Raw genomic sequence first — 10,659 nt, forward strand, 5'->3', positions numbered from 1 at the left:
CGCGCGGGGGATAACGCCGTTGTTAGTCTTTCCCCGCCTCTCCAGCGCGTCACCTCACTGCGCGCGGCTGCTCTCCGACACCTGCGACAGGTTACCTGAGCTCGAGAGGGGATAGATTCCGCTGCATTCCAGCGCCATGACAATCTCGAGGTGATGATGACACCGTGTTTATCGCCCAAAGGCGCTGAAACCATGTAAGGGTGACAAATGCCATGTGCATAAATAGGTATTTGGCATAGAACCAGCATGTAAATGTAATAGGCATATTAATAATTAATATTCCCTTCCCTAAATAGTTCTTCATTCTGAAAGTATAACTAGTCTGTAGAGTACTAGAGTACTGTTTATGTCATATTCAAAATTGTAAGTTTACGAAAGGGGAAACTTACAAGAGAAATATTCTATTGTCATTGATCAAAAAAATTCAGTCATAAAAAGTATGACGTTTTACTTAGATATTTACCTGACACTTTTATCCAAAGTGACTTACAATTATCACTGAGTACAACTTTAGAGTTAAGGGTCTTGCTCAGGGGCCAAACAGTGACACCCTGGCAGTGGTGGGACTTGAACCAGCAACCTTCTGCTTACTAGTCCAGTACCTGAGCCACCACTAATACATGCAAATAGGCCTATGTGAGCTCACAGTAATTTGTATAATTATTAACTTTATTTATTTATGCATTTATGTATTTATGTATGTATTTTTGTTACTGTTTCTTTACATTTCTAATTCTTTAGCTACATTTGTAGCCATTATTTATAAATATTTAACATTTGCCCTAAAATGTAAATTATAATAGCGGTATGCAGCATATGTTTTGCTTTGTTAATATGATGTACTTAAACAGTGTAGTACTCTAACCACATATTGTTAAATTGTAAGTACTTTACCATATCATATTTGACACAGTGAGGTAAACATGTGTTGTTTATAATATTTGAAGTGTGGTGTTGTTTATAATGAATGTGAGAAATTAAAGAAGTGCGGGTTTGTGTCATTTATTTATTTATTTTTATCTCAACGCGGAAACGTCCTGGAAAGCAAACCAAACATCTCCCGTGTCTCTGTTGTAAAGTCTCTATCAGATACCCGAGCTGGGCCTGTTATCCTATCAGAGGCCTGATGGGGGAGCTTGTCCTTTAAATCTCAGCTGATACAACACGCAGTTCCAGACCTGCACCAAAGATCTACCACTGCCACGTAAACCCTGTTTACTGAACAGAAACAACACACCTTGATTGGGCCCACCAGCAATCACAAGACTCGTGACCTCACCTAAGACCTAACACACCTAAACATGGATCCCTGGGTGTGTAAATGAGCACCTGTGGTTCATGTCAAATATGCGTGTAAATTGGTCAACACTTTTTAAAGTGCTCTCAAAATGCAGACACCCCAAAGCATAATTTAGGAATGTAGTCATAATTTGTATCTCTCTGCCTATGTAATAGTCTCTCACAGTGTTGTAATAACACACAGTAATAATACAGTTCATGACAACAGCAGTCTAACTGTATTGAATTATAGTTATTTCCAAATATCCTGGGAGGAACACACAAAGACACACAACACACCCACACACCTAGTGGAAAAACAACACTGCTTTGGAAATATTAACCACATTATTACAGTACATAAAAGTATTTTCAACCATCTTCCACATTGTAAATATTGATATTCAAATGGGCTGTTTGAGAATCACATGTAGAGATGGCTGGCAAATGAACAGTTGTTTGTTTGCAAAGTGTCCAGTGTGAGAAGCACTTTGGCAGTAATGTACATGCACAACGTGCCATTTTCCTGATACCAACACTGTGGTGTATTTTGGGTAATATAAATAAAACTACTGTGAAACAACTATTATCACAAACTAAGACAAAGGGGCAAACAGAAAAAGCTTTCTACATATACTACCCCACCCTCACTCACCCCCACACACAATCCAAAATATTCAAAAGCATTCCACTGGAAAAAAGGAAGAACAAACCTAAACCAACTATTCGACATTCCTCACAAGTATTGTCCCAGTCCCGCCCATCTTCTAGAAAATCCACGCTTCGTTGCATCATATGACATTTTGCAGAGGCAACACAAGAAAACTGTGTAGGTGTAGTTAAACCAGAATGCATTTTTTCCGTGTCAACAGAATGACGTCTGAAATGTGAAAAAAACAAAAAACAAAACAAAACGCGGAGCATTTGAGTAAATTCTGTGTATTATCGATTATACAATCGATTCTTTGCGTAATTGTTTACTGAGGAAAACGCCTGTTCCTAGAGGCCTGATATGTAGAGTGCCAACATTTATATATATATATATATATATATATATATATATATATATATATATATATATATATATATATATATATATATATATATATATATAATAAAGCAATAACTCACACTAATGTTAAATGTGACGTTGCTTCTGTTCGTCTGTAGTTCAGCACCGAATTTGTCACCTATAAAAAAGATTGTTATACCACATTTTAAAACATTAGACCAACTATAAGAGGGTTATAAGAGTCCAACACATAGCTGGTTAGGGTTACAAATATCCCACATTCTAAACCAGCAAGTTAGGACTAAACTCTCCAGTAAAGCCACCATTTAAAATGAGTTCAAATGACCATTCTAAAACGTAATCCACCCTGAACAAATGACCTACTTCGTACCAGAATGAATAGGTGCACGATCATCACTCTTTTCAGAAGCCCGGAGGCTTATTGCGGTGTGCACTGGTGTGCGAGGTGCTTCGTGCGTGAGCAACCGTACACATGCACGGAGACACTTCGCGTGCGCACATTTCAGCAATGGGACTCAGTAAGTAAAAGGTCTCCTCGAGGCCAGCCCGCGAGGTGGTCCAGCAAAAATAACTTCAAACCTTTCTGCAGGAAATGAGTTCTTTGAAGTATGTTTCTGTGTCCTTTGGTTTAGTTACATGCACGGGCTCTCAAACGGCACGCTGCCCTCGTGAAGTTGTGAGTGACAGGGGCTTTCGCGTGCAGACTAAACGGCGCAGTTTAGAAACCCTTCAACACACACATAAGTGCTTCACCTAAACGACAAGGATGAAGTGATAATGCATGGAGGGATTTGTGTAACTTTTTTTGTGTGAAACACCACAGGCATTTTTATGACCTGTCCGATTGTCTGGAACTCCAGCACGGAACAGAGAGAAGACGCAGGAAAAAGACAGACACGAGCATTCAACCACAGGTGTGGCGAAAAACATTCCACGAGCCATGCTGACCCAAACGCACGGAGAAACACAGGAATATGAGAAACGGAACATTTTGCTCTAGTACTACTGAGTGATGTCAAACTTTGTTCAGTACAGATTCTGTCTCTGAACATAACCAAGTCATAACTCATCATGCCAGCTAGATCTTCACATGGCGTGTGGGCGTGTGATCTCTACTGCAGTCACTCGCCTGAGAACATTCTGCTTCTGGCTTTATTCCTTCTATCCTCAAACCTTCAGCCACTCCTACTCTGACGACACCCAGCATTGAGTCCACATCTCCCAGCAATGTTACACACATCCAGCACCCCTGGGGTTCACCACAGTACTGAAACTTCCTGCCAGTTGGAAATGACCGTTTCCTGTCTCCTGATGCTGGACACCTAAATGTCTTCCCCCTGCTTGACCTCAGTGAGGCTTTGGCTACCGTTAATCAGGATATACAGGTATTGGTGTTACAGGGTTTGGGTTAGATGGCTTTAGGTCATACCGTCCTGACAGAAAAAGGTTTGTCTCTTTAGAAAAACAAAGTCATTCACGTCCCCCAAGGATCAGCTCTTAGGCCCAGTTTTTATTATTCACATGCTGCCCGTTGCATAAACGATCTGTAACTTTCGTTGTTATGTAGAGGATGTTCACCTGTATCCAGGGGCCAATTCTACTTCTCTTCCAAATAATACTGCATCTACCTCCATGGCACATGTGTGGACAGCGTGGAAGTAGCTCTGATGTCTGGATGAATGAGAATTTCCTTAATCACAGATAAAACAGAATTTATACCACGTGCCCAAGTGCAATGGCTTCAGTCTGGTTGTTTTTACAGCTGAAGGTGTGACTGTGGTCCCCCTCAGACATCAGCAGGAGTCCATATCTCATCTCACAGACTCTTTCATCGCTACAATATTTCTGTCTTCTCCCTTTTTTGAACAACGCTAAAACTACAGTCCAGACCTCCTTTAGTTCCACCAGTACAGAATATTGCAAGTCCCTCATTCCACGACAGTATCCCCTTTTGTTTGGTTTTATAAAATTACCGTAACATTACACACAAGCTCAAAAAACTACTAACATTTATGGAAATTTGTATTAATACTACAGAGTGCACAAGTCAAACACGAAAGAGTAAAACACAAAAAGGAATGAGACAAAAAGAAACATAATTTAAAGTGTCAAATTTATTTTGGATAAACTTTCTCCCCCCCTGTAAAATTACAAATTTATAGCTTAACTTTTGTGTCAGCTTATAACATCAACATCAACACATCAACATGAACTCTGTACACAGACATGAAGCATCAATCAGTTTTGATTGGTCACAATGAAACATTAACTGTAGAAAAACAAAAAGGTACAGATTTGTGTACTTTGACACAGTGATTACAGAGGTTTTCATAAGGCGCTTTGTTATTGTAGCACTTGTGTGACTGAATGTTGCAAAGGTACATTATCTGGAATGCATAGATTTGTGCAAAAAAGAAACCATAACTTGATGAAAAAAGCAGAATTAAATCAAAATCGTGCAACAGAAAACTAAACCAAGCAGGTATTCTTAAACTTTAGCCTCTGTATTTATCGTCTGCTTACTAAATCAACTCAAAACAATAACATAATTACTTCAAATGATTATTTTCAATCAAGAAACTGCATAATTGCACTTTTCTTCCCACTAAACTATTGCCACAGTGCTGAGAGCTTAGATACACCAATAACTGAGTCCAGTAGTATTTGTTGGGAAGAAAATCATTACAAGATTTAATTAAAATAAAACTGAAACGTTATTTAATAGTGAGCACTTCTGACATGAGGAGAAGGGTTCGGAATTGAGCAGATCCTACAGGGTGCTTTGGCTTGGTCCTGAACTGCTGTATCATCTGAATGTGCAGACATCCAACGGAAATAACACGGAAATAAGGAAATGTAATAAAAAAAGGCAAGACTACTCCACACATTTGTTCTTCATACCACTCTGAGTGTCATTTTTATCATCACTAGTTTATTTAAAAGTACTATTTATTGAAACCCATTAATGAATTTACAATGTAGATATATCATGTGACACTTTTGATTTGTAGTTTCTCTATCTGGGCATGACGTGTGCAGTGTGCGTTAGCAAGCTTGGCATGAGCACGTCTCCGTTCACTATTCCGCATGGACGGCAACGCTGCGTGTGTGATACTAATGAAGTAGAGTGGAACTGAAGCTCGGGGGAGGGTCCTTCTCCCTGGGATGCGTCCTGGGTATCGTTACCTTACTGGGTGCGCTGTGGTCGGTTCACTTGCTGTGTGCTCGCCACGGTCACCTGAACCTGCTGTTCTGGGTCATTTCCCTTTAAGAGCTGGTCAGGGCTCTCAACATGCGCGCCTTAACCTTGTAGCTCAAACGCACCTCCGGGGTCTAAACGGCAGAGTCCAGAGTTCTGGTTTAACTTTTTTTACCACGTCACGATTCCCCGTACAGCATCGCCATGCAGTCCTGGGAAGCACTCTTCCTCCCACCATCACCCTGCCTTCCTCATCGCACTCCTCCCGCACGCTAGCAGGAGCTGGTCTGAAGATGGCCCTCTGTGAGGAGGGAGGTGACGCTGGAGGGGTCATACAGACCTTCGTCATCGTCATCCTCCGAGCTGAGGGCTGAGTCCATAGTGATGTGTTGTGCCCGCTGGATCTTCCTTCTAAAGTCCAGGATTATTATTATTATTATTATTATTATTATTATTATTGATGCAGGTTAGTGTGATCTGTGAACAGTCATATCTGCTCAAAGTGGGTAAAGTGGAATCAAATGATGGGGGTTTTTTTGTTTGTTTGTTTTTTTTATTAAAAAAAACTGCTGAACACTGCAGACAAGAAATTTCCCAAGACACAAAAACTGGAGCTCAAATCTCAAACTATTCTCAAATAAGTGCAGAGTTCAGGAACATAACTAAGACCCGTGCAAGACTGCGGGTTTTGTTCTGGGTTCACGTAGCGTACGCGAGCTTTACATGCGTCTAGGCACGCACTGCCCTCTGCTGGTCTATATGGGTCCTAACTGGTGTTTTCATACTACACGCCAGACAAAAATAAAATGGCTGATGTTAAACTTCATGTAAAATTCTCAAAAGACATTTTTAATATCGTTTCTAATATAATTTGGAATTTGTGGTCATTCACTATGAAAGTATGAAAGAGATTAGAAGACCCTGCCTTAGTACAATCAATTATTTTATATTGTTTAATACTTATCAATAATTATTCCAAAATGATGTTCTGTCTTAAATTTAGCAGGATGTTAAGCCTATAGATCCAGATCATAAAATCTCTGAGATGTCAAGACTAAAATTAAATGGATGGGAATTTTAATGTTTTTTGTTAAAATACCCAAATAGCAGAACCACAAAAATCAAAACTGTGATAAAGGCAGAACTGAGCACTGCCTGTTTGAACGAATATCAATGTGATTTCGACCCACTGACTCTACCAACCCACTACACAGTGGTTCTGTGGACTGTCTGACAAACACCATCATAGTAATAAAGATATTGCGGACTCTCACACTACAGCACATTATCAATACAATACACACAGTGTCAATAACTTACACACACACACACACACACACACGCACACTCACACACACACACACACACACTCACACACACTCACTCACACACACACTCACGCACACACACTCACGCACACGCACTCACGCACACGCACACACGCGCACTCACACACACACACGCGCACTCACTCACACACACACACACACTCACACACTCACTCACACACACACACACACACACTCACACACACACACACACACACACACTCACACACACACACTCACACTCACACACTCACACACACACACTCACACACTCACACACTCACACACACACACACACACACACACACACACTCACACACACACACACACACTCACACACTCACACACACTCACACACACACACACACACACACACTCACACACTCACTCACACACACACACACACACTCACACACACACACACACACACACACACACACACACACACACACACACTCACACACACTCACACACACACACGCACACACTCGCACACATGCGCACACACACGCACACGCACACACACTCACACACACTCACACACACTTACTTGAGCTCGTTCTCCAGTGCCACTACTCGGGCCTGTAGAGTCTCCTTCTGCTCCATCTGCTCCTCCAGATCCCTCACTGCTTTCCTCCTCAAACCCTCAACCCGCTCCACCTGTTCCTCACCTTCATCCACCCGTCTCTTCAAAGCTTTCACCCGCAGCGCCAGCTGCACAAACCATCAGAAGACATGAAGGAGTGTTTGGTGTGTGTGTGTGTTTGGTGTGTGTGTGTGAGTGTGAGTGTAAGTGTGTGTTTGGTGTGTGTGTATGTGTGTCACCACCTGGTCTCTCTGCTCACAGAGCTGCTGTCTCTCTTCATCCAGTGTGATGTTCATCTCCTTTATCTTCCTCTCCAGACGCCGTTGAGATGCCAGCGCCGAGTTCTTCTCTCTAGGCAGCACACACAAATGTGAGAGTAATCCTGAAGGGGGCGCTGTGTGAGCACACTTCAGACACACAACAAACAGACACATATAGCAGAGAACGTGATAGTTTTGAGGGAATACTAACCCTAACCCTACCCACTAACCCTAACCCCTAAACACTAACCCCTAACCCCTAACCACTAACCCTACCCACTAACCCTAACCCCTAACCCCTACCCACTAACCCCTAACCCCTAACCACTAACCCCTAACCCCTAAACACTAACCCTATCCCCTAACCCCTAACCACTAACCCTAACCCCTACCCACTAACCCCTAACCCCTACCCACTAACCCTAACCCCTAACCACTAACCCTAACCCCTAACCACTAACCCCTAACCACTAACCCCTACCCCTAAACACTAACCCCTAACCACTAACCCTAACCCCTAACCACTAACCCTATCCCCTAACCACTAACCCTATCCCCTAACCACTAACCCTATCCCCTAACCCCTAACCACTAACCCTAACCCCTACCCACTAACCCCTAACCCCTACCCACTAACCCTAACCCCTAACCACTAACCCTAACCCCTAACCACTAACCCCTAACCACTAACCCCTACCCCTAAACACTAACCCCTAACCACTAACCCTAACCCCTAACCACTAACCCTATCCCCTAACCACTAACCCTATCCCCTAACCACTAACCCTAACCCCTAACCCCTAACCACTAACCCTAACCCCTAACCCCTAACCCCTAACCACTAACCCCTAACCACTAACCCTAACCCCTAACCACTAACCCCTAACCACTAACCCTAACCCCAGAGCTTCTTAGAGTCTCAGGGCTTCTAATCAGTGTTCTCTACCTTTCTTCATTCCTCAGGCGATCGTCCAGCTCCTGCAGTCGTCCCTCCAGATGAGAGGAACTCGCCGAGCCGCGCGGCTGACCTTCCATCTCCGCTACGCGAGACTTCAGCTCCTTTAGCTAGAAAAGGTGGAGGGAGAATGAGACCAAAATCTCCAGGAGGCAGTTATGAGCGCAAGGAAAATAACTGATCAAACTGACAAAATTGCCATTGACCCGAAAACCCTGCAGTGATGTTCAGGACTTTGGTGTGAGAGAACAGAGATGAAATCTGCTAGTCTGAACACCAGTGTGACCCTGCCCACCACAGCAGACACCAGTCTGAACCCACAGCCGGGCGTGAAGATGCCTGCTTCAGTCTACCTGTCTCTCCAGAGCATTTTTGTCCAGCTCCAGGTCCTGTTTAGAGGACCTTTCCTGCATTAGCTCCGAACGCAGCTGGTCGATCTACACACACACGCACACGCGCACACGCACACACGCACACGCGCACACGCACAGTAGAGGGCAACGTTGGAACATTCACAGAGACTGCAAATGCACGGATCATCTCGGCAGGTGGGGCAGGGGACGCACTCACCTGCTCCCTGCTCCTGGAGATCCGGTCTGTCAGCACCTCCCCACTGTTCTTCTCCTCCTCCAGCTCCAACTCCAAGAGCTTCACTTTGTCCTGCAGGCACAGGAAACAGGAAACACATTCCAGAAACGTGCCGTAGTGGTCCTGTACAGGTTCCTGCTCTGGGGTGGGGTACGTACCTCCATGCTGCGCAAGTCCCGGGCCCGATCGCTGACCGCGCTCCGCTGGCTCTCCAGCTCGGCCTCTAGGTTGCGCAGGCGGTTGAGGACCAGCTCTCGGTCCAGGGCGGCATTGTCTCTCTCCTCACAGCAGGACATCAGCTCCTTCTTCTGACGAGCCAACTGAAAAGCCGGGCCGAACCATAAGGGTCTTGGATCAGTTCTGCCCCGGCCCAGTTCTTGGGCCACACATAGACAGACAGGAAGCTCTGAGGACTCTAACAGCTGGGGGGACATATGTCCTCAGACTGCTGGGTGTCCTTAGGGTGGGGATCACTTGTACTGACCACTTTTGGTTATTATGGACTTGAAGGATTCAATAAGAGCAGTGAAAATACTGATTCACTACTGACTCACTGTAATACAATATGCTTTAACCCAGTGATGAACCCTTGATGGTTACACATGGTGTAACCCGGACTGGTCTGCACGTTCACGGCACACAGTTAAAAACATCGAATTCTCGGAGGACTGACGAAGAACGTGTATTTGTGTATCTGCATATGTGTGTATTTCTACACTGATGTGCTAACAGGCCAGAGGATGTCAGCGCCCCTCCCTCACCTCCTCCTGCAGGGAGCGCAGGCTGATCTGGGCATGCTCCAGTTCACACAGCTTCTCCTTGTGAGCTTTCTGTAGGTCCTGCTGGTCTCTCCTCCACCGGTCTCTCTGCTCGCTCAGCTGGACCTGTAGCTGCTGCACCGACTGGCTAGAGTCAGCAGACAGACGCTCGATCTGAAGGAGACAGACAGACAAGCAGGCAGGCAGAGAGAGAGAGAGATTTGTTTTTTTAACTTAATCACTTTTTCAGAACTATGTAGTACTTTTCACCAGGTCTTGATGTTGTGCTACCATGAAGAAAATGATAAAATGGATTTAAAAGTCCACAGTAAGTCACCGTGTTGATCTCACACTCATGAGTGAACACAGGCGAGTGTCCTATGTGTGGTATGTCTGGTCCGCCCTGAAACATGGCCACCTACTACACGCTGAACCTCCTGCACCTACTGAACAGCACCACATCTGATCGTGCATTGCTTAATAAGCAGACAGTTTCACTGAGCCACAGAATAAAAACAATAAAACCAGGGTGACGTTATGAGTCACCACAAACCCTGAACAGAATAGCTGGAAACCCTAACCCTAACCCCTAACCCTAACTCCTAACCCCTACCCCTAATCTCCAAACCCTAACCCTAACTCCTAACCCTAACCCCTAACCCTAACTCCTAACC

General features: G+C 44.2%; 1 protein-coding gene across 1 annotated transcript in view; it reads right to left on the reverse strand.

Annotated features, from left to right (window-relative positions):
• Positions 1–5,782: 5,782 nt before the first annotated feature.
• LOC113590612 (cingulin) overlaps positions 5,783–10,659 on the reverse strand; it is a 23,952-nt gene continuing 19,075 nt past the window's right edge. Inside the window, exons 14-21 of the mRNA XM_035530685.1 lie at positions 9,989–10,159; positions 9,386–9,547; positions 9,210–9,299; positions 8,993–9,076; positions 8,631–8,749; positions 7,667–7,775; positions 7,389–7,552; positions 5,783–5,921 (exon numbers count right to left, since the gene is read on the reverse strand). Of these exons, the coding sequence (XP_035386578.1) occupies positions 5,783–5,921; positions 7,389–7,552; positions 7,667–7,775; positions 8,631–8,749; positions 8,993–9,076; positions 9,210–9,299; positions 9,386–9,547; positions 9,989–10,159 (1,038 nt within the window). The remainder of the gene's footprint in view (positions 5,922–7,388; positions 7,553–7,666; positions 7,776–8,630; positions 8,750–8,992; positions 9,077–9,209; positions 9,300–9,385; positions 9,548–9,988; positions 10,160–10,659) is intronic.

This window comes from Electrophorus electricus, chromosome 10 (assembly GCF_013358815.1).
Source record: "Electrophorus electricus isolate fEleEle1 chromosome 10, fEleEle1.pri, whole genome shotgun sequence".
NCBI lineage: Eukaryota > Metazoa > Chordata > Actinopteri > Gymnotiformes > Gymnotidae > Electrophorus > Electrophorus electricus.